The sequence below is a fragment of the Rhinoraja longicauda genome, chromosome 11 (genome assembly GCF_053455715.1).
Source record: "Rhinoraja longicauda isolate Sanriku21f chromosome 11, sRhiLon1.1, whole genome shotgun sequence".
Taxonomy (NCBI): domain Eukaryota; kingdom Metazoa; phylum Chordata; class Chondrichthyes; order Rajiformes; family Arhynchobatidae; genus Rhinoraja; species Rhinoraja longicauda.
In genome coordinates, this window is record NC_135963.1 from 47,685,144 (window position 1) to 47,710,287 (window position 25,144).

Here is a 25,144-nt window from a genome sequence, read left to right on the forward strand (position 1 = left end):
GGTGGAGACAGGAAGATAGAGGGAGATCTGGGAAGGGAGGGACAGAGGAACTATCTAAAGTTGGAGAAGTCGATGTTCATGCCACTGGGCTTCAAACTGCCCAGGCGAAATATGAGGTGCTGTTCCTCCAATTTCCGGTGGGCCTCACTATGGCACTGGAGGAGGCCCATGACAGAAAGGTCAGACTGGGAATGGGAGGGGGAGTTGAAGTGCTCGGCCATGTGCTCTGTTCCTTTTTCTTGAAAAAAGTCTTCACTAAGATAACGTACTAGAATGCGTAACCGATCCAGAAACACACTGCATCAACTGAAATGGATCCTTCTATTTGACGTCACAATGACCAGCTACTTATAATAGTTACATCGGCATTAAACAGATTTGACATGATCAAAAAATAGATAAATTTACCTTCAGGGAAGCCAGAATTGATGAGGATGTCCTTCAACTGAACCTTAGCTTCCCATGTCATCCTCAAAGTAGCCATGTTTAATCTTTTATGCTCACAAAATCGTATCTCTGCATCTTCTCCTCCCATTCTAGAAAGCAGAAAATAGAAGTGCTCAAATTAAATATATTTCACAGAATTACCACAGCCCTATACTATACAACAATGGAAATGCAGTTGACTGATCATCAGTCTCTCTATTCATCATTGGAATACCTTGCATCGTCCCAGGCCTGGAAAACTGACAGCAGGGCCACATGATCTGAATATCTGGTTCCTGAAAAATTCCTGTGCACATAGCCAAGGCGTTTGCCTTCATTAATGAAAGGCTCTGGAAAACAGGTAGCAGCAGATATGGTGCACACAGCATCACCAACACTGCAACAAAGAAAAACAATTCACCATTAAATCCTCATCGACAGGAACACCTTTCCAACCTCATTCGTAACTAAAGAAATTCTAATACAGATTAACACATTTGTCAAACTAAGAACATTCAAATAAAATCAGAAAGGCAAAAAGGGAACAGATTTCCCACACAGCTAATGCTTATGGAGCAATATCATTAGTTTAATTCAGCTCCAAGGAAAACCCACCATCCACAGGAAATAATTAAAAACATGTGCTCCAAATCCAAACCTAATTCTTCTTGCAACCAAAGATGATTTGATTAGAAATTCATATCGTAAGTTAAGTCTCACATTTATCAAATTTAAGGAATCTAAAAGTAATATCCCTGAACTTTCTTGATAGTGTGCAAAACATATCAAAGAGGTTTTGTGTTCCCACATAATCCCATTTCCTGCATATGATTAAAATCTTACAGCGTATTTGTGTTTGATGTTTGTCCACTTGGAGCATTTTGTAACCCCTACCCCCACTCAAGATATTAAGAAGGTGCCAATTATAGTAGGGATTGTAATATCTAGTCCTATAAGCTCAACTGTTGCCTACCTACAAATTACCTACTATTATGAAAGGAATATTGGAGTATAAATATACTGTGACTTTCTCAGAAACCAATAATTCACAATTATTGAACGAGCAGAACATATGGATCAAAGTGCATATTATGCTTTTATATCAAATATGTATGCCTAAAACTTTCTTTGGACTGACAATCTCACAATAGCAATATACTTTAATAAATGACCATTGGACATGTTAGATACATAACCACCGTACTGTTGAAAGGTAAAGTAATATAACATCAAAAATGCCAGAACTCCAAGATATCCTTCATTGCTTCCACTCTATAACAGTAGGAACTGTGTACACAGAAACGAAATAAGTGTTCAGAATATATCAGACTTCAATATGTCAGGACTAACAAGACTTAAGTGGGTTGAATCTGTCCTAACATTTCAAGTTTTATAAATAAGTTAAACTTTCAAAAATTATTCAATAAGAATCCGCTATGTAGTGACATTCAGAAAGTTTTGTCAGGATGAGGGTTTATCCTGTCTTAAAAATCGTGGATAACTCAAAACTCAGGTTTCCATTTGCATATCTTTAATGTGAAGTATAACAAGAGTATGGTAAATGTGTCATCTATAGACAAAGAAGCCAATTATTATTAAAGACGAGTTTTGTTTCAATAAATCGCTTATCAGTTTCACAGTTCCTCATGTGGCACATTCCAATTCCTGGGATCCAAATAGTAGATCATCCCTGAGTTACAAAAATGTTCATGTTGATCTTGTTCCTAACTCGGAAAATACACACAATCAATCAGTATAAGGTAACTGACTTAGTTATCAATCCCACTGGCAAGGGAGGTGCTGTGGTAGTCTGGCGCGCTGACCTCTACTGGACAAAGGCCAGACGATAACTCTCAGACACCTCCGCCTACTTATCCTTGAACCCTGACCCCACTGACGAGCACCAGAACTTAATCACTAACACTATCACTGATCTCACCAATTCCGGCGCTCTGCCCTCTAATGCCTCCAAACCTTATTGTTCCCCAGCCCCGCACGGCCCGATTTTAACTTCTCCCTAAAATCCACAAACAGAACTGTCCTGGCAGACCCATTGTTTCTGCCTGTTCATGTCCCACCAAATTAATTTCCACCTACCTCGCTCGACTCCATCCTATCCCCCCCGGTCAAATCCCTCCCTACCCATGTCCAAGACACCTCACGTGTTCTCCGTCTCCTCAATAACTCAGTTTCCAGGCCCCCACTCCCTCATCTTTACCATGGATGTGCAGTCACTCTACACCTCCATCCCCCACAAGGATGGTCTTGAAGCCCTCCGTGTCTTCCTCGACCGCAGAACCAGCCAATCTCCATCTACCAATACTCTCCTCCGCCTAACAGAGTTGGTTCTTAACCCAACAACTTCTCCTTTGACTTCTCCCACTTCCTCCAAACCCGAGGCGTAGCTATGGGCACTCGCATGGGCCCTAGCTATGCCTGCCTCTTTGTCGGGTACGTCAAACAATCCCTGTTCCAGACGTACACTGGCCCCATCCCCGAACTCTACCTCCGCTATGTTGACGACTGCATTGGTGCTACCTCTTGTACCCATGCAGAACTCACTGACCATAAATTTCACCACTCATTTCCATCCTGCTCTTAAATATACAGACCATCTCCGACATCTCCCTACCGTTTTTGGATTTCACCATCTTCATCACAGGAGAGACGAGTGACCGACATCTACTATAAACCTATTGACTCCCACAGGTATCTTGACTACACTTCTTCCCACCCTGTTTCCTGTAAAAACTCTATCCCCTACTCCCAATTCCTCCGTCTACGCCGCATCTGCGCCCAGGATGAGGTGTTTCATGCTAGGGCATCAGAGATATCACAAAATGCTGGAGTAACTCAGCAGGTCAGGCAGCATCTCAGAAGGAATGGGTGACGTTTCGGGTCGAGACCCTTCTTCCGACATCAGAGATGTCCTCATTCTATAGGAAACGAGGGATCCCCTCCTCCATTATAGATGAGGTTCTCACTAGGGCCTCTTCTATATCCCACAGCTCCGCTCTTGCTCCCCCTCTCCCCATTCGTAACAACGATAGAGTCCCCCTTGTCCTCACCTTCCACCCCATCAGCCAGCGTATACAACAAATTATCCTCCAACATTTCCGTCACCTCCAACGGGATCCCACTACTGGCCACAGCTTCCCATCTCCACCCCTTTCTGCTTTCCGCAGAGACCGTTCTCTCCGTAACTTCCTGGTCCACTCGTCCCTTCCTACCCAAACCACCCCCTCCCCAGGTACTTTTCCCTGCAATCGCAGGAGATGCAACACCTGTCCCTTTACCTCCCCCCTCGACTCCATCCAAGGACCCAAACAGTCTTTCCAGGTGAGGCAGAGGTTCACCTGCACCTCCTCCAACCTCATCTATTGTATCCACTGTTCCAGATGTCAACTTCTCTACATCGGCGAGACCAAATGCAGGTTCAGCAATCATTTCGCTCAACACCTTCGCTCAGTCCGCCTTAACCATCCTGATCTCCCGGTGGCTCAGCACTTCAACTTCCCCTCCCACTCCCAGTCTGACCTTTCTATTATGGGCCTCCTCCATTGTGATAGTGAGGCCCAGTGCAAATTGGAGAAACAGCATCTTATATTTTGCTTGGGCAGTTTACACCCCAGCGATATGAACATTGACTTCTCTAACTTCAGATAGCTCCTCTGTCCCGCTCTTTCCCCTCCCCCTTCCCAGTTCTCCCACTGTCCTCCTGTCTCCAACTACATCCTATCTTTGTCCCACCCCCTCCCCTGACATCAATCTGAAGAAGGGTCTCAACCCAATACGTCACCCATTCCTTCTCTCCTGAGATGCTGCCTGTACTGCTGAGTTACTCCAGCATTTTGTGTCTACCCAGTATATGGTAATCATACCTCCATAGTATTGTGATGAAACAAAAGCACATATGACTGACAAGAAACAGATAGCAATAGAAACAGATATTCATAGGAATTAACAAATATATGTACAGGTGCCTATAAGCCGGGCTCATAAACCAGGGACAGCCTTGGATTGCTGCATTGGATTCAGGAATACAATACTTTCCAAGTAATCTCTGTGTTAACTTACTGGAAGATGCAGCCCATAATCATCATTTTGCCTAGACGTGGTTCAATAGGAAGACGAGCCAGGATACGGCCCAATGGAGTCAGCTCATCATTAGTATCCAAAGCATCAAGTTCTGAGAAAGAGAATAACTTTTATTAAGCCACACCATATCCAATATATTAAATGCTTATTAAATGCATTTGGTGTGCAGTCATAGCTATACAGTATGGAAACAGTCACCTTGTCTATACTGATCAAGTTGGCAAATGCCTATTAGAGAGAGCAAGTCAGTAGATGGGCTGGCTTCAAATAGTTTAGTTTAGATATACACTATGGAAACAGGCTCTTCAGCCCACTGAGTCCACACTGGCCACTGATTACCCGTTCACACTAGTTCTGTTATCCCACTTTCTCATCCACTCCTTACATAATGGGGGCAATTTACAGCAGCCAATTAACCCACAATCCCACACGTCTTTGGGATATATGAGGAAACAGGAGCACACAGAGGAAACAGGAGCACACAAAGGAAACCCACATGGTTACAGTGCAAACTCCACAGACAGTACGAAAGGGCAGGTTCATATCCGGGTCTCTGGAGCTGTGAGGCAGTAGCTCCACCATGTATGGAAGAACTCGTAACAACCTATATCCCAAGGACATGGGTTATTTGGCCATTGTAAATTGGCAATAGCGTGTGGATGAGTGGTGGAGGATAAAGGGATGGGGATCATTGATGGGAGCAAGATGGGTCAGGGTAGGATTAATGTGAAAGTGGATGCTTTGTGTTCAGCATCGACTCATTGGACTGAGGGGACTGCTTCCATGTTGTATCTGATTCTAATAACCTGTCACAAGGTTCAAGATATTAGGAAAGGTAGTGGGACAGTATTATTCCTAAGGCTTTGAAGGACGTGTCTAAACGAGAGTGGTTACATATGTAACATAGCAATTGGTTGAAAAAGCTCACAGCTCACCAACTCTGGGAGCAGATCAGTGGGTTGGGGAGCAGTGATGGGACTTTACGCCTATTAGCATATTATCTGTTGTGGGAAAATTCTGGAAGAAACTAGCTATTCGTTTGGAGAAGGTTAGTGCAATCATAACAAGTCAACAAGGGAAATTCATCTGAAGGCTCGTCTGAAGAAGGATCTCCACCCGAAACATCACCCATTCCTTCTCTCCAGAGATGCTGCCTGGCCCGCTGAGTTACGCCAGCTTTTGGTATCTATCTAAGGGAAATTCATCTTTGACTAATGTGCAAGAATTCATTGAGGATGTAACAAGCAAAGTTAATAGAAGAAAACCAGCATGCAGTGTTTTAGAATTTTCAGAAGGCATTTGATAAGATGCAACATGAAAGGCTGGTGCACGAGGCAAGAGCTCATAGTATTAGGTGAAGTGTGTAAATATGAGCAATTACTAGTAATCAGAGAGAAATCTGAGAGTCAGAATGAATGGAACGTTTTCAGATTATAGTCATTGAGTCATACAGAGTGGAAACAGGCCTTTCGGCCCAACTTGCCCTCTCCCGCCAACATGTCCCAGCGACACGATCCACCTGACTGCGTTTAGCCCATACCCCCCTAAACCTATCCTATCCATGTACCTGTCTAAATGTTTCTTAAACATTGAAATAGTACCTGCCTCAATTACCTCCTCCTGCAGCTTATTCCATACACCCACCTTGTGTGGAAAAAGTTACCCCTCAGGTTCCTGTTAAATCTTTCCCCCCTTCATCTTAAACCTATGTCCTCTGGTTCTCGATTGCCCTACTCTGGGTAAGAGACTCTCTACCTGATTAATTCCTCTCATGATCTTGTACACCTCCATAAGATCACCCCTCATTCTGCGCGGCAAGAAATAGAGTGCTATCCTTCTCAACCTGTCCCTATAGCTCAGGCCCTCGAGCCCAGGCAATATCCTCATAAATCTCTGCACCCTTTCCAACTTGAACATTCTCCAGTACTTTCTCCAATTTTGATTTCACATTTTTCATTACCTCCTCAGTTACCAGTGAATGGTTCATCCTTCCCATTCAATCCCCCTTTCTAATTGGGATAAAATAGTAATTTGGGTCATGATGAATACTAGTTTGGATAAATGAATAATTCAATCTGTACTGATGTTAATACAACTGTCCTTTCCATTTAGGTTTTCAATGTTTCAATATTACTGAACTATCTACCGATGATTAAATAGAACAGAATCTCACAATACAAATCACAATGCAAGTGTATGTCTCTTAATTTCTTTCTAGTATTTCCCATTCAAAGTTGCACAACTTTTAAATACAATTTAGCGGTAATTTACAGCAAGGTAGTTTCACCCTTTACAAGTAACCATTAGTTTTATATATAAAGCAGCTTTTATATCATGTAACTAGGATTCACCTCGCAAAGTGTGTTCTGCTTCAATAACTGCATCCAAAGGTGGGGGTTCAATTGCTTTAGCCAAGAATGGTCCAATTCCTCCCAGACGAAGAAGTTTGATGCTCAAAGCCACTTCGTGAAGAGGCGTGCGGAATATCTCAGGAGTCATGTGCGTCTCAAGTCTGAGAGTAGACAAAGTTAGACTGTTAGTGAAACACCACCAGAACCTAATACTATTCAGAAATTCATATTTTTCCATATTAATTGATAATTAGTTCTGAAAAAGTTGCTAACCATTTTAACTCCCCATTCTGTCCTGAGCCTCCTCCATTGCCAGAGTGAGGCCACATGCAAACAGGAGGAACGTTGTGTAGCTTACAACTCAACGGTATGAACATCGAATTATCCAACTTTATCTAACCTCTACCAAACACTGCCCCTCCCCTAAGCCCCAGCTGACCTTGCACGTATCTCTCCTCTCCCCTCCCCCCCTTCTCCATCTACATTCCTGAACAATTCGCACCTCGCCAATCTTTCGGCTACACAATTTTGCAAATCTCTAACCTTCTATCTCACATCTTGTGTGTGTTCATCTCTGGCCTTTGTCCAACCAACTGCCGAGCAAACACCCCCTAGTCTTTGTTCACCTATAACCTGCCATGCTTTGGCCTGCCCCTCCGCTCATTCATTCCTCCCAATCCTGCAATCAGTCTGAAGAAGGGTCCCGACCCGAAACATCAACTAACATGCCTTCCAGCAATGCTACCTGACCCGCTGAGTTACTCCAGCATTTCTTTCCTCTGCAAATTTAAACCTATTTCAACCAATTTAAAACTTGAATACAAATCTATTGAAGATCAAACTTCAGTGACCTATAATGTAAGGCTCACTTATAAATACTTCTGCTCATTTTGGACTTTAAAAATCAATTATTTCATTCATACCTCTCAAATCGTGCCCTGCTGCAGAGATGGAAGCAGAAGCCAGGTCGGACACGACCTGCTCTACCCCGTCGCTGCTCCAAATTGGTTTTGGAAGCCCACACTGTGGCGTAGTTGGTCATATTGTTGTGAGATGTAAAAAGCTTCATTTTTTGCCTGAAAAATACATGTAAATAAAATGAACACAGTTAACATGAGAATGACCAATTCAAACTTGTTAATGAAAGATTTCTGAGTATTTCTGAATATTTCTTTAGGTATGTCTAAGGCACGATATCATATCAAAACTCAAGAACTCAAGAAATACAATTCCGGCATGCAAAAGATGAACCATCAATTGAAGCAATGGCAAATCATTCATCATCTGCTTATAAATTCTTCACAAATTACAAGCAAAAAAATCTCATGTCTATCCTACACAAGAACTTTATGTTTTATTAAAAGCACAAGAGGATCACAGTAGTCGTGCTAAATTACGGCAAGCTTATTTTCTCTTGAATTACGGGGCCGCTGAAAGAGGGATTCATGTTGAAGCTGATGTGATAGTGGCGCTCTGCCAGGAATGGGTGAGGATACCAATCAGTTCTTAGCCTATGTGGAGCAAGAAGTTCAACTGTTTGAATGAATATTTATTGACCTTTGCGTATCAAGACAGAGATTGTATTAAACTCGATGGTTTCACTGTCTTTCACAAACTTCCACTTTCTTAAAAAATTCCCCTCTGCCCTCAATTTCTTCCAAAATCTTCTCCAGAATATCCAATTAATTTTTTGCGCCCTTATTTAAAAACTTTGCTTCCTATCTAGTATAATAACTAATATTTGCATCCCTTCACAAATAAGGGATCATTCATCAAGGCAGATGAGAAAATAAATCGCTTCGCCCAGGTAATGACTCTGGATTTCTCTACCTACCAGAACAATGGAGGCTTCCTGTTATGTTGAGGAATATGAAGGAAATCATGGGGTAGAGGGTTAGTACAGGTATGTGGAACTGATGAAAAATATCAGCCTTGATCTTACGGAATTGCAAAGCTGGCACGTGGACAAACGGCTTAATTCTGTGCTTTATTATATTTTTATGTGGTATTTGGAAGGATTCATAAATTTGTTGTTATTTGGCCAATCTCACATCCAAATACAGGAACAGAGCAAATGTTCATTGACAGTTGCTATGCGGAATTTTTTTGCTATATCTTTTCAAAATACATACCATATTCTAAAAAGATTCTTCTCGAAACCACTTTATGAAAGGTTTAGAAGGACAAGGGTCAAAAGCAGGCAAATGAGACTAACTTAAGACAGGCATCTTGGTCGGCATGGACAACCTGGCTCGAAGGGCCGGTTTGGCATGCTCTATGATTCTAGAGAGATTCTGAAACATTAAAGTTGCTGTTACATTCATATGAACTCCGGCAATTTATTTATTCAAATATTTGCAAATGTATATTTTGCTTAAAAATTAAAAAGTAAATAATGACGTACTTGCATGAATCAATGACATAAACCACATCATTGATGGTAATACTGGTTTCTGCAATATTTGTGGCCAAAATGACCTGGTGAAGAATAATTAAAAAAGATCATTGCACATATATTTGACTTGTTTCACAGAATTCCACACTGCTTAATATTTATTGCAAGGATACTGAAAAAGCTTCATCTACCTCGCAGTTTTTTTGCTGATTCAGTGCTGATTACAGAAAAGCCTACTTTATATTCCTTTTATAGGTCCACAACCCACAATTTACCCTTCATTCCACCCTCACCAGAATTCAGTTTTTTAAAAAAATTTGTAGTTGTACTCTAAATACAATGTTATCAACTAATAACAAGAGTAAATTCTCATTCGTGTCTAAATTAGAATATACTACTGTATCTAACCTTTCTCACTCCTGGCGGTACAGGATCGAACACCCTGCGCTGTTCCTCTCTTGGAATCTGCGAATGTAATGGCAGAATTCTGTATCTGTGGTTTCCTGTTAAGTAGAAAAAGGTTTTAGTGCTTCACTAAAATACTTCACTATTTCTCATTAAGAACATATTCTACCTTTAAAAAGTATTCTACAAAATGCTTCAATAAGTCAGGTAACTTTCTTTTAATATTAACATTAATTTTTGCAGTTTACATATACATTTAATAATTGACAAGTTTAAGATTCGGAAACTTATTTGACGTTCTAAATTTTGTTTTACTTAGTTATCTTATATCAGAGAATTTTTATGAGAACGATCATTTCCATAGTAAGTTGCACATCAAAATGTCTCAGCCGAACACAATTCTCAACTATATTGATATCAATCAGGATAGTCAAAATAGTTATTCTTAGTATTCACTGAACACGTTTATAAAATTTTGGAAGATAAAATACAACAAAACTACTTTTATTTCACACCTTTCTAGGTGTTATGATGAAATGAATGTGGCTAATATCCTTTTTTAAACTATGGACAGTAGGAAAACCATAATTACTCTCAAATCACATGTCATAAAAGTTGGACTGAGGATAAATAAACATTATTCAGATCAGCAAATAAATTGGAGAAAATAGCTTGCATAAAAAGAGAAGCACAAACCAAAGTGTGAATTAACTTCCAGATGTCTTTGCATGGCAAAAATCAAGTTCCACCCAGGCAAGAAAATAAGAACTGCCCCATCTACATCCAATGTTTCAATATACTTGAGTAATGCTTCGACTAGTTCAAATGGGGTCTCCTTTTCACTCATCTGAGACAGAGCACGTTTGGTTTCTGGCCCATAATCATCACCACAAATGTTGTTGCAGTTAACCTGTAACAATAAAAGTGGAAGAAATGGTATTTATTTCATTTAAATTGAATCAAGTATGTTGAATTATAATAATGTCTACATTACTTTTTTTCTGACCAATTGCTGGTTTTAAAGGACAACTAGCAAAGAGTTGGGCCCATTCCCACACCCCCCATTCTCTCCTCCCCCAACCCCAATCTTACTCTCCCTACACCCCCCCCTTTCCCCAAGAGCTCCCCTTTTCCCAGTACCCCTCTTTCCCCCACCACCAAGCCCCCTCCGGACGACCCCTGTTGTCCCCCTCCCCAGTCCCCATTCTCAGACCCCCACATTCTCTCTCCCCCAGACACACTCTTACTCTCCCCCACCCCCCCTTTCCCCATCACACCCCTTTCCCCTACTCTCTCTTGCCCCCAGCACCAACAGGTCCGGGGGGGGGGGGGGGGGGCGGGGAGCGCATCAGTGAAAGGTCCGGGGGGGGGGAGCGGTTAGTGAAAGGTCCGGGGGGGGTGGGGGGGGGTGCGCATCAGTGAAAGGTCCGGGGGGGGGGGGGGGGGGGGGGGGGAGCATCAGTGAAAGGTCCGGGGGGGGGGGGGGGATAGCGGGGAGAGGGTCTCCCGGGTGTGGGAGAGAGGAGAGAAGCAAGGGGAGAGGAGCAGAGACGCACAGCAGCGCCACGCTGAAAGCCTTCAATAAATCAGTAGGAGGGGAGTGAATGGGCATTTTGACGTCACACGCTGAAGGCCATGGAAAAAACGGCCAGAATTATTTTTTTTTTACTAAAACCTCTGTAACTTAAAAAATATACGACCGAATCAAATAAAAATATCATTTTCCAGCAGCATTCAGCGTGGTGATTAAGGCGGTGCAAAAATCGTGGCACTATGGTTCACCATTTCTGCCGAAATCAGCCGAAATAACTGAGAGAAAAAAAGTTATGACTTTTAAACCTCTGTAACTTTAAAAATATACGACCGAATTAAATAAAAATATCATTTTCGGCAAGCGTCCAGCGTGGTGATTAAGACGGTGCAAAATTGTGGCGCTACGGTTCACCGTTTTGCAGAAATCAGCCGAAATCACTGTTACAAACATACATACAAATCAGAGTTTTAGTAGTATTATTATTATATTAAGATGTGGAGATTTATACATTGAGAGTTTAAATATCTCCAATGAAATTCCAGATTTGTTTCTACCTCTTCATCATCACCACCACCATCCTCATCTCGGTCCTTTTTCTTCTTGTCCCTCGGAGGAGGAACGAAACGAGTCATCTGGATACCGTCTTCCAAGAAATATTCTAGAATAATCAGCAAAAGTACTTGAAGTAGTAAATTAATCAAAGCAGAAATAACAAAAATCTGCCTTATAATTTGAAATCAAGAAAGGCAGGTCACAGATTACAAATGGTAAAAATCTGTAGCCGGGGGTTAATAGTTTAGGCTGATTTCAACAGCAGACAAACCCACAAATCAGACAGACGTAACAATTAAACATATGCTACAAAGATGTACTGAATTGTTCGAATGATCAATACCCAGATGCATCTAAAACCCAGACTTAACATAAAGGGTCAGCCAACTGGGATTGAACTAAGAAACAATTATTTCACACAAATATTTGCAAATCTAGTCATGAAGCATGAAAATAGCTACTAATAAATCAGTCACATTTACTATTCTCCCTGGGAGAAAAATATTAAAACTTTTAGCTTGAAGATTTTTCTTAGAATGATGATTGATGTGTCAGAAATCAACTCATTTTCTCATTAAACTCTCTTTCAACTAAATTACTTACTCTGTTAACTAAAACAATATGCACACATTGGAGTAAAACACAAAGAGCTGGAGCAACTTTGTGCGTCAGGCAACATTTGTGGAGAAAATAGATAGGTGACATTGTAAGTCAGGACCCTTCTCCAGACTGATTGTAGTTGGAGGGAGAGAGCTGGAAAAGAGGCACAGGCGGAACGAATCCCGCAAATAGAGAAAGGTGAGAAGGTTTGAATGGCACATGGATGGAGTAAGCGACAAAGGCTAGAGATGATAAGGAGCGAAAAGGGTATGAGATGAAGAGAGGAGTGAAATGTAAAGCTAGAGGCAAGGATATTGGTGGAAGGGGACAGTGAAGATGGGCAAGAGAGGGAGGAAGGAGAGCAAGATAGTGGGAGAAATGGGTGTACACCAAAGTAGGGAGAAGGATTTGGGGCACAAGAAAAAGAGAGGGGGAAGGGGAGGAAGGCGTTACTTAACAATGGGGAATTCAATGCTCATACCATTGGGTTGGAGGCTACCCAAGAAAATTAACTTCTCAGACTTAACGTAACATCATCCCTCCCCCCCCCTTCCTATGCTCCAAAACCCATCCCAACCGCGCCCTGATGCGTACCCTTTTCTCCCACAATATCTTCCTCTTTTCCCCCACTCTTCCACCTTTATCCCTCCCTCTGGCTTTACCTTTCTCTCCTGATCGGACATTCTTTTGTCTTCTTTTCAAGTCTAGCCTTTGTCAATTACTCCACTCATCTGCCAATCAAACCCTCCTCACCTGCACTCACCTATCATTTGTCAGGCTATGACCAACCCCACCTTTTTTCCAGGTTTCTCACCCCCACTACAATCATTGTGATGACCCAAAACATCACCTATTCTTTCCCTTTGCAGATGCTGCCTGACCTGCAGTTAATCCAGCACTTTGCATTTTACCAAGATACCAGCATCTGCAGTTTCTTGTGGCTCACGCACAAACAGAACGTGCTTTAAAAGATGCACAAACCATTAGAAAGGATAAAATTGCAAGATTATTATGTACCTTGAACAGCGAATGTTCTTCCATGCACTTCGATTATTGGACAGTTAAAAAAATACTCTCTGAACATGGTCGTGTCAATGGTGGCAGACATGAGAAGAACATGGATATCAGGGTATGTTTGGACAACATCACGTAAAACCACAAGAAGAAAATCAGTCTGAAAGAAAATTATGGATAATTTTGATTTACAAAATTGAACTGTTCAATACAATACAAAGATTATTGAACACTGGAAAATAATCAAAGATGTATAATTGCACTGGAACTGGGTTAACAAACTCTTCAAAGAAAGGGATATTTGGCACACTCATTGAGAAATCCAAAGTGGGGAAAGCTTAAACTATTTAGGCAAGTATCTACAATCAAGCCCTGGTCAAGGTTCAAGCCTTGAAATACAATCCACAGATATATCCCAAGCAACTCTGCAGTGAAAATTGATTTAGGCATTTCAACATCACACCAATTTCTCATCGATTGTCCTAAAGAGAAAATTTGTTCTTTTACATTTTGTCAAAAATATCTTGTTGATATAGAACAACAACCCACCATTACCCACATTACTGTAGTGATTGACAAATAAGCAAGGATCTCTAGATCATGATCTGGCACATACTCTTTGGTAATAAATCTTTCGAAGTTTAGGAAAAAAAATCATAAACATAAAACTATTTTTCAGGCTGAGGGGAAATTTCTGGATTCAAGATGCCACATAATTGATAAACATCAAGAAATCGGAAAATTGAGGCAGTACTGCAAGATTATATAAACCATGCCCTTTATCGCATTCAAAGTTTGTAAAGGCAAAGGGATAGATTGTGAAAGTAATAAATGCACTACATTGCCAACTGGTGGCTTGTAAAAAAGGGTCAATAAAGAATGTCAATAATAGACCTCCACTAACAAGACATCCCATAGAGTTCAGGTACTTACATTAATATCTCTTTCATGAATTTCATCCACAATTACATGACTTATGCCACGAAGGCCAGCTTCTAGCTTCCTCAGCAGTACACCTAAAATAGTATAAAATGCATCATATTTACTAAGAACAAAGCATTACATTTGATGTCTATCTTTGGGAAGACTGCATGGTTTGGGCCTGACCCATGTAGTGGTGTAATTTTACTTATCTGTATACTGCTCAAGCTCTGTTATTAACTGCGATAATATATATCTGACCCCACGTCTATGCCACCTCACTAAAGGCTCACCACGTTGAAATCTGCAAGATATTCCTATTGTGAAAAAACATCAACCTAATCCTTTAACCAGAAAGACAATAGTGATAATTTCTCTTCAAAGTTGGACTTTTACATTTCTTCAAGTCTTCCTTCCTGAACTGAAGATGAATTGGTTTCAGTTCACAAGTTGGAAAACAGTGCCATCCAGTTCAACTGAGGGCTCTAAAATTAAACATTGATAAATTGCCAAGCATAGAAATAGACAGGCCAAGCATTTAAAACAAGCAAGGGAGGAAATCGCACAGGGTCTATCATTTCTCAATCCTTTCTGGTTGCATATGTGGCATTGGAGGACTGGAAGACCACTAAGATGACATTGGCATTCATAAAAAAGGAAAAAGATATAGACAGATAACTTTGGAAAAGAGAGCCCAGCATCTCTAATTGCAAAAGTTCTGTTGGGCAGGAGCGGGCAGGGTGGCAGAGGCTGGTGGGAGAAAAGAGGAGGGGGCCTAGCGGTGGTTGGGTGTGCCTTGTCATTGACGGCAGACTAAGGCTGTGGTGTGGGCCACCTCGGCCAACCTGTAGGGTAGTTGATGGGGAGGAGCTCGTTAGTGCAGGCCAGCGCTTAGTTTTAAGGTGAAACAAAACAAACTGCTGCAGTAAATCAGATTGAATCAGTCTGAAGAAGGGTCCGAACGTCACCTACCCGTGTTCCCCAGGGTTGCTGCCTAACTCACAAAGTTACTCCAGCACTTTGTGCCCTTTTGCATATTAGCCAATATCTGGAGTTCTTTGTTTCAACTTCATACTATAATAACTTACTTGGTTATAGTGGACAAATGGCAACAACAGACACCACTCTTCCCCTACGGTCTATTAAAACAAGTGTTAGTTTTTGCAAAAGTACTATTTAATTAAGGTGAGTTAGCATAATTTGTTACACGAGGTTCGGAGTTGATTAAATTGACTGAATTATTTTACAGAATAGCAAGGGATATCAAAAACGTGATGCATTTTATGTAGCCTAAGTAGATCAGAAAAGTAACGTTGTTTACAAGTTGATTGTGGATACAGTATTCATCTGAGCTCAGTGTGAGTCTCAGTAATAATCACAGATAACTTGTACTTAAATGCAGGATCATAGAAAAGACCACAAACAAAAGCCTAGAGGAACTCAATGGGTCAGGCTTCATCTGTGGAGGGAATGGACAGACAATGTTTCAGGTCACGACGATTCTTCAGACATGGAGTAAAATAAAGGTAAAGCCTCGCAAGTGATAGGTGAATACAGATGAGAAGGGTGATTGGCAGATGATTGGAGTAAGTGACAAAGGCTCGGGGTGAAAAAAGGGACAAAAAAGTCAGATAAAGGTAGAGTGGAAAAGGTTTTTTTCTTTTTTTTCCACCTTCCATCACAGTGAGGAATGTGGAGAAGTCACTGTGGTGGATGTTTATGTTAAAATGTATTTTGTGTGTCTTGTTGCTTTTTATTACTATGACTGGCAAATCTAATTCCTCGTATGTTGCAAAACATACTTGGCTAATAAAGTATGATGATGATTATTATGATTATGAAATGCAAGCTGGAGGGTTGTCGTGGAAGAGGACGGGGGGAGGGAAAGAAAGGGGGGAAGTATAGGGGAAATATGGGACCGAGATGGCAGATGTGTGAGAAATGTGTGCGCATTGGTGTGGAGGGGGCAGGCGGTGTTCCGAAGATGTTTTCTGTCCATTTTCTCTACAGATGGTGCGTGACCACTGAGTTCCTCCAGCAATTTGTTTTTTGCTCAAGATTCCAGCATCTGCAGATTCCTGTGTTGTCATAGTAGACAATTGCCGGTGTTGCCAGTGTGAATGATAGCAAGGAAGAAAGTTCCAGACCACAGAAGCTGTTAATGACTAGATGGTCACAAACGTTGCAAACAGAATTTAATTTTTTTTAAATCAACCTAAGAAAAAGAAGCAGACCACTGGTCCCTACACTTTCTCTGCCATTCACTATCTAAGCTCCATTTTTTTTTGTATCAGTTCCATCTTTTAATTTACCTACTATTTAAAAAATCTTTCAATGGCAGTTTTGGATATACTCAATAACCAAGCCTCTACAGCCTTCTTGGTTGAAGAATTCTGTAGAAGCATTGCCGTCGAAAGAAGAGATTTTTTCTCAGCTCTTGTCTGAATAACCAATGTCTCATTTTAGTTCAGTAAGACAACGATTTGGAACAATCCAATTAAAGCTAAGCTTCAAAAAAAATTGCTTCCAAAATTAAAACTTCCCCACCGTGTGCCATTCCAGCTTTCCCTAAATATCTGCATCTTGTACAAGGCTTTCAAATCATAAAAAGTAAAAATTAAAGTGATATGGTCTACAAGGACTGACAATGGTAAATGTTACTGTAAGATAGCTGTCATGCAAATACCAACCTACAGTACAGAACATTATGCTGCCATGTGGCCTTGGCAATATGGATTCAAACCGAACACTGTAACCACAGCTCTTGCCCAGCTCTTCTCCTCGTTCATAACCAACACGCTCTGCAACTGACACAGCACTAATACGTCGAGGCTGGAAAAGGACAATGTAACAGTGAAAGCGTGATGTACATAACTTCCAGTACTAAGGGTTTACCTTACAAAACATCTGTATGTATTCTCACAGTACCTAATCCGCTTCATGCTTACAAGAAATTGAAATTAACATTTTTTCCATTTACTTTTATAGTTGTTTAAATAATTAACTATCACATTAAAAATAATATACCTTTGTGTCAGAAAAATACTTATATTCATTTAAATTGTGCATTACAATTTTTTTGTGTGCTATCTATGACCTACACATAATTTCTAAACAATAACCTTAAAATTGCAAGCTGATGTTCAGTTATTTGGAAGCATTTTTTGAGATGGGTGAGAAAAGAGAACAATATCTTTTTTTTTGTGATTCCCAGATATTTCAAGAACTTCTCTAAAGCTTCTAAACTATTGAGAAACTCCATCAGTTTCGAATTATACACAAAAATGGACTGCACAGATAAACATACCCAAACCTATATGGACATTGGAGTTTATGAACTGTGGAAAATCAACTCATATTTAAAACATTATTAGTAGTACAAATTGATCCCAAGGCACTTTGCAGGAATATTATGAACCAAAAAAACTGATGCTGAATCGAAAATTGATTTTAATGATTGTTAAAAGTGGGTGCGGAGAAGAGGTTTAGGATTCAATTTCAGACGTCAGGGCTTTGGGAGTTGAAGGTACACCTCTCAATGTTGGAGCAATTAAATCTGAGCATGTTCAAAAAGCCAAAACTAAAGGAAGGTGGATGTCTTGAAGGGTTATACGATTTAGTAATGTTTAAGAAATAGGAATGGGCAGAAAAGCAAATAATTTGATGAGGAAAATAATTTTAAAATCTGATGAGTTGCTAAGCTAGGAGGCAGTGTGAGTAATCAAACACAAATGTGATGATTTCACTCGTGCCTGAGGGGAACGATAGTATACTGGTAGTACTTTAGAATGGCTTCCGATTTTGTAAATAAAGCAACACTAGCAAACAATCTATTGGAATTGTCAGATCCAGAGGCAACATGGAGGTGATTTTTAGCAGCAGTCAAGCTGAGACAGGGTAGAGATAAGCTTTGTATCCATGTCATCACAATCCTAACAAAGTTCAAATCTCAGTTCAGGATTATGAACAATCAGGTTCATTTTCAGACAGATGTCGGGGAGGTGGATGACACCAGTGGCATACTCAGGAACATTCTGTAATCTATAATTGATGCACGACAGGCCCTATAACTTTGTTATGTATCCAACTGCAATAACCTGTCCACTGTAGGTTTATCTAAAACCAAGTGAACAAATCCATTCCTTTGCAGATGGAGTCGAAGCAAATTAAGTGGACAAGCAAAGAGACTAACTTGTACATTAAAATAGTACATTGGTGGCCTGTCTTCCACAAGTATTTCTCACGCACCTGTGTGACTACAATGTTGCATTCGGAACCTTTCCCTTTCTTGATATAATCATCCAGAATGTATTGAGGGACCTGAGTAGTTTTACCACATCCAGTTTGCCCTCGAATAATGATTACTGAACTACAATTGACTGCTTCAAGAATTGCGGCTTCAAAGTTTTTGACCGGCAGTTGGGTTCTATCACTCAGTATCTGTGTATGAAACAAAATCCAACTGTCAGTTAGAAGACAATTGCACGTTTAAAAATAATCAATTAGTGGGTTCAATACAGGTGCTCCTCAGCGTACAACGGAGATCCGAGAAACCCATCGCAAACCGAAAACATTGTAAGTCAAAATGCATTTAATATACGTGATCACAAGGCCGGAAGCGAGCTGTGGCTCGCTACGGGTCGCTGCCATTTGCGCCATCGCAAAGTCGAAATATCGAAAGTCGAAGCATCGTAAGCCGGGGAGCACCTGTACATCCAAATTATTCCAAATTTCCAGTGTTACAAATAAAAATAACTTATATTTGTATATCATCTTGGAAATATGAAAACATAGTAAAATATTCACAACTAGCTACATAAAGAAATACTAAGATTGATAAAAGTTTAGTAAACAAAAAGCTAGAATTTAAGGAGCAATTTAAAAGGAGAAAGAGACATTAGAGCTTTAGTTTAAGTCCCAAATAAAGGCAAGATTGACAATGACACAATGATTAAATTCAGGATGCACAAAGATTGCAGAAAACGCAGATGTTGCCAGGTTGTAAAGTCAGGGGAGTTTTCAGAGTTAATGGGAGGTATGGAGTCTCAACGAGATTTATACTCAAATGCGGAGCCATTGGTAAATTGGTCCAATCCCTCATAAGATTTTGTTTACTTCAGAGATTATTTATTTCTCTAAATTTTAACATGAATTAGCGCATCTTATCTCCTCACAGGGTAATCCTCACTCCACAACTCAATCTTGGAGATTTACACTGCCACAAACTCACGTACTGGACCAATATTGTGGTCTCACTAATGCACCATACAACTTTAGCAGGACTTGCTTATTTAATTTATGGCATCTCTCTAACTTCATGTTGTACCTCCATACCTCCTTCCTGCACCTATACATACAGATGTTTACCAATTTATCACCATTAAAAAAATATTTCCCACATCATGCTACTACCTTCTTATTCATTTGACAAACCTGCCCTTGTGCTCATGCCTCACAGGTCACAGTCCCACCTAATCCTCCATCAACATCAGTAGCAAACTTAGATATGCAACATTTTGTCTTTTCAGTTAAGTCATTTATGTAAATTGTGAACATACGAGGGTCCAACATCGATCACATTACTGTGGCACCAAATAAATTACACTGAAAAATGTCCATTAATTTCAATTCTCCTTCATTAACTAATCTCATATTTCTTCCTCTCTGCCAGTAGATTGCCCACAACCTCAGCAACTTTTGTTATGAAACAAACTTTTAAGTGGCACTTTAAAATTCAAATATGCTACATCTGCAGAATCCACTCTACACCCCCAAATCAAATATATGCTTTTCATACAGTCATGCCGAGTGCCTAACCATATCATAATTTCGTAAGTTCGAGGAGCAGAATTAGGCCACTCGGCCCATCAAGTCTACTCCGCCATTCAATCATGGCTGATCTATCTTTCCCTAATACTCCCTTAACCACCCGTCACTTGATTGAATAACTGGTATTTAAAATTACTAACTGAATAATGCAAGGTATCCATTAAAAATATATAGTTACATACATTTTGCAGATTGGTATCATTCTGCATCTGAAAATGTAGCTCATCCTTCAAATCCAGACTGATTTGCTCAGGCGTTGCCTATAAAAAGGATAACAGAGTTATACTAGAACATCTGACTATGTCTGTTAAATAACAAATAGAAAAAACATTTTCAAAGGAATCTTCCACTCATAAGATCAGATGAAATCAAAAAAGATCATGCAACTGTATTGCTGAGGAAATTGTGCACCATTGACTTTTTACAAAAGTAGGCAATGTTTTTGAGTCGCTCTTTGTCGGATTTGAGAGTTGAATGAATGATGATTGCAATTAGTAGGTTGTCTTTGTAAACTATTCAATTAAAGTAAAATTGATTCTCATTGAAACAATGACAGCAAATGTTGGTAATAGCTGGAGTGGCCAAACGATAATGGATATTTTCAGCAGTGGCTTTAATTTGGGGACCCTTGATTGTACAAGTCATCTTCATCATTTTAACAGATGATGTTGATTATATGTAATTAGAACAGACTTTGACTTTATGATAACAATTTCAAGTTTGCAAATCCAAAAAATAAAAACCATATGCTGAAATGCTTCAAACCTGAATTTTAGAACCTAATGTGAAACTGGCATCTATACTGAAATGGGGAATGAGTAGTCAGTATTTCTAAAATGGATTTAAATTTTGTTACATTTACATTACACTGCCCTCTTCGATATAATCTGTACCAAGAATGCCATTTTTGATTAGAATATTCAAGCCACATATTGAGGCCTCTGCGTTCATAATTAAACCCCTAGGCTCGTGATTGAACACCTCAATTAAAGATGTATGCCAGTTAGATTACGGAATTATTACACCTTAACCTACAAGATCATGATATCCATTGTTGTACACTTAAAGCAAAAGATAACATATAATGAAGACCATTAGAAATTGTGGATTTATACAGAGCATGTATTGCACTAACATATGCAAGTGGTCCTTCGTCTATGTTGCTGCTGGTCCAAGGATTCCAGTTCACTTGAGGAGGTGACCATGGTACAACTCCTGCAAAGCTCTGTCGCATAGATGGTTCAAAATGGGCAAGCTTCCCAATCGTCAGTGAAACTGGATTGTCTGGGTCTTCGGGCTACGGGATAAAACAATTGCAGATCATTATGACAATTAGCCTGTGAATGCACCAATAAACAAATTAATCATGTGAACTATCAAAATGATTGCTTTGGGACAGATCCTCTATGTCAGCTTCTCTTGTGGGAAATACCTCTGTAAGAAGGTGAGGAAGTAAAGGCATCAAATCTCTTAAATCTGTCTCTAGACAATGTCTCTAAACGGCAATTACTTTAAAAAAAATCACCACCTCTTGAAGCATCCCAAGCACTTCTGTGATGATGACTGAGAACCTGAACATACACTAGATTTGAGTATAATCCAGATAACAGTTACAGAGATGAAAGCTGAGCAATTCATGTGAAACATAATTTTAAATTCTCCAAATGATTCACCCTAAAATGACAATCGGCTTCTGAGGTGAAAGTTATGCTCCAAGTAATTATCAGTGCTTTCCTTCTTTACTCCTTTTGTACATTGCAAATCCTATAGACGTCCAACAGTAGCTTTACCAAGAGCAGTCCAGTGCAGTCTCCCTTCAGGTATTCCTATGTAGTTCTACTGATCACTCATCAATGATCTGATTATCAACAGGAACATTAAGTGTAAATTGTATTAATTGTATTAAGTGTGAAAAATCAGTACACCATCCAAATATGTGGCATCACTGCATTAACTACCAACAAAAATGGTAAACTTGATATCACAACATAGAAAACAATGATGTAACATTTTAATCTAATTTTTAAATCAAATCAAAACCAATTGGTTAGATTCTCCAGATGTTTTTTTACTCAATTACATGTACTTACTGGTGGGGCCAACTGCAATCCCAGTTCATTGACAACAGAATCAAGCTGGCGTTCCAGATCCCCTGCAATATTCACCTCGTATGGTTCCACCTGAAGAACAAACAATTCTAACTTTTAAATCTGTTTGCCCATGATTGTGGTATCATAAACAAGTACACTTTAGTGCAAAACAAAAGTTACATGCTGGAGTTAGATAAAAGCAAAGTCCGACACTAAACCATTCTTGAAGTAGTTGGCATTACTGTGCATTTTGCGAGAACTTTAATTTTGCATGGAGCTGGAACCCAAGTGATCCTGGTTGGGCAGTAACTGCTGCATTTTTCAACGTAACATTCAGAAGTAATTATTCTGCGAGTCATTAAGTTACATACTTTTTCAATCTCTTTCTTTTTTGTATGTCCAGTGAAAGCTTCAAACACTCCTAGATGGTAGAGCTGTCGGACCAATGACAGTGCACATGATTGTGCAGCCAGCTTCTTGTTTGAACCATGTTCACGGGCTGTGATTTCTTGAGGGAGAGAATGACAGAAAGTTCAAATTCATTTATTTATTTATCTATCAGCACATTTATTTTTTCAGACTTTCCAATCTGCTAACTCAATAAAAGACAGATAAAAATCAGGTCAAGCAATACGATGCTCTGACTTGCATCACTTGCGAAGTTACACTATCATGGTACCTAATTTTCTGATATTTTGCAATTTCAGATAAACTCGAGTTTTAATCCTCAAATGTGTTTTTTAGAATTTGGTGATGACAATCAAAATGAGCTCGTATAAATTAAACAGGAACTTACTTTTCAACCACCGGAAAATAATGTAAAATTTCTTTTCATGGCAATTGCCTTCTAAAATATTTGGTGTTATACATATAATTCCAAACCAATTCACTTTAAATTATGGCCCAATACACCTTGCTTTACAAAATCACAATCAATAATCAAAATTATCCAGCTGACTGAAGACAATACAAATTTCAATGAATGCGGTTTTACTAACTAGGATAACAGATTGTCCAGTCAGGATATTTCACAGGCATTATCAGTTTATTATGGGAAATGATGACAAGGATGCAATGTAAGAGCATTCTAAATAGAAAAAAACAGTAAACTCTCGTTACAACGGACAATGGGGGGGGGGGGGATGGTGTTCGTTATTGCTGACTGTCCACAGTAAACAGCTAAGAGATTTATTCCAACCACCCAGCAGTCACTCTGTGAAACAACAAGCTGTTTTGAAATGAAAAGTTATTTTCAATAGCTCAAAATTTATTTTTGTCACTGCTAAAAATATTTAAGGCTGTTTGTAACATTGTAGAAGAGTTAAGTGTCCATTGAAGCAATTGCTTGTCAATTTAAATTCCTTGTCAATTTCAATATCCTCCACAGTGTAACGCGCAGCCTGTGTTCTTAAAGAGACAGCCCACTACAACCAAAATCCATAATAAAGTCTGGAATAATGAGGGTTCACTGTAACTGAATGAAAGCTTGACATTCTTTGCAATCTTATGCTTCTAGAGGTACAACATATTATTCAAAGATATGTACAAAGGAAAATAAAACAACAAATCATTTTTCAATTCCTCTAATACCAAGTACATATTGATGGGATTTATTCACAAAATGCTGGAGTAACTCAGCAGGTCAGGCAGCATCTCGGGAGAGAAGGAATGGGTGACGTTTCGGGTCGAGACCCTTTTTCAGACTGATGTCAGGGGGGCGGGACAAAGGAAGGATATAGGTGGAGACAGGAAGATAGAGGGAGATCTGTCCCTCTCTTCCCCTCCTCCTTCCCAGATCTCCCTCTATCTTCCTGTCTCCACCTATATCCTTCCTTTGTCCCGCCCCCCTGACATCAGTCTGAAGAAGGGTCTCGACCCGAAACGTCACCCATTCTTTCTCTCCCGAGATGCTGCCTGACCTGCTGAGTTACTACAGCATTTTGTGAATAAATACCTTCGATTTGTACCAGCATCTGCAGTTATTTTCTTATACATATTGATGGAAATTTGCCTGGTCCAAAACCCAAGGATAGCTTTCAAAACTAACCCTGAAGTGGATGCAAAACATAGAAAATAGGTGCAGGAGGCCATTTGGCCCTTCGAGCTTGCACCGTCATTCATTGTGATCATGGCTGATCATCCACAATCAGTAACCCGTGCCTGCCTTCTCCCCATATCCCTTGAGTCCGCTAGCCCCTGGAGCTCTATCTAACTCTTTTAAATTCATCCAGTGAATTGGCCTCTACTGCTTTCTGTGGCAGAGAATCTGGGTGATGGCCAAAACTGGGAGGTGCATGTTTTTGCACATGGATCAGAATACTTCCTATTCCTTTGATTATTACATGTTTTTCTGTTTCATTTGCTGGTATAAATATGCCATATGCCATGATCACCCATGTGGCAATTCATTCTTAGCAGCAGAATGTGAATTATGATATCTTTATTGCACTATGCAGCAACTGTGGGATAGACAACCCTACACACTCGCATTCAAAATGAGACCCTGTCCAAACTTCCATCTTAAAACACAAAATCCCACTGATGACTATAAATCATGAGTACAAAACCTTTATCCAACAAGAATCTTACCTTCATGTTACTGCTGCCTAAAAGCACATTTTCTTTTTACTAGTGCATTCATCAAATATTGACTCAAGTGCACTCCTTCCCAAATGTTAGTCCTGAGCCAAGCTCCTGATATTATGTTAATCATCTACATTTACTCTGCTGGGCATTTTCTCATTTTTAATTCATTAAGAGAAAGTTGCCATTTAAATAGCTCAGCAATTACCAAAGTACAAAACAACAAAAGACAATGTGACTGACAGGAATATTGTGATAGAATTGTCCATTAATTTTTGCAAAATATTTTTATCGAAAATTAATAAAACATAAATTGTCTGCCTCTTTTATTTTTTAAATTCAATTC

General features: G+C 39.8%; 1 protein-coding gene across 2 annotated transcripts in view; it reads right to left on the minus strand.

Annotated features, from left to right (window-relative positions):
- The window catches only part of dhx9 (DEAH (Asp-Glu-Ala-His) box helicase 9), a 65,802-nt gene that overhangs the window by 13,374 nt on the left and 27,284 nt on the right, over positions 1–25,144 (minus strand). For both annotated transcript variants that reach the window (XM_078407590.1, XM_078407591.1), the window contains 17 exons: positions 22,587–22,723; positions 22,216–22,305; positions 21,261–21,422; positions 20,308–20,385; positions 18,545–18,736; positions 16,987–17,128; positions 14,309–14,391; positions 13,379–13,535; positions 11,764–11,867; positions 10,372–10,585; positions 9,679–9,773; positions 9,280–9,353; positions 7,799–7,951; positions 6,876–7,036; positions 4,504–4,615; positions 662–823; positions 409–536 (listed from right to left, as the gene is read on the minus strand). In XM_078407590.1, the coding sequence (XP_078263716.1) occupies positions 409–536; positions 662–823; positions 4,504–4,615; positions 6,876–7,036; positions 7,799–7,951; positions 9,280–9,353; positions 9,679–9,773; positions 10,372–10,585; positions 11,764–11,867; positions 13,379–13,535; positions 14,309–14,391; positions 16,987–17,128; positions 18,545–18,736; positions 20,308–20,385; positions 21,261–21,422; positions 22,216–22,305; positions 22,587–22,723 (2,244 nt within the window). The remainder of the gene's footprint in view (positions 1–408; positions 537–661; positions 824–4,503; positions 4,616–6,875; positions 7,037–7,798; positions 7,952–9,279; positions 9,354–9,678; positions 9,774–10,371; positions 10,586–11,763; positions 11,868–13,378; positions 13,536–14,308; positions 14,392–16,986; positions 17,129–18,544; positions 18,737–20,307; positions 20,386–21,260; positions 21,423–22,215; positions 22,306–22,586; positions 22,724–25,144) is intronic.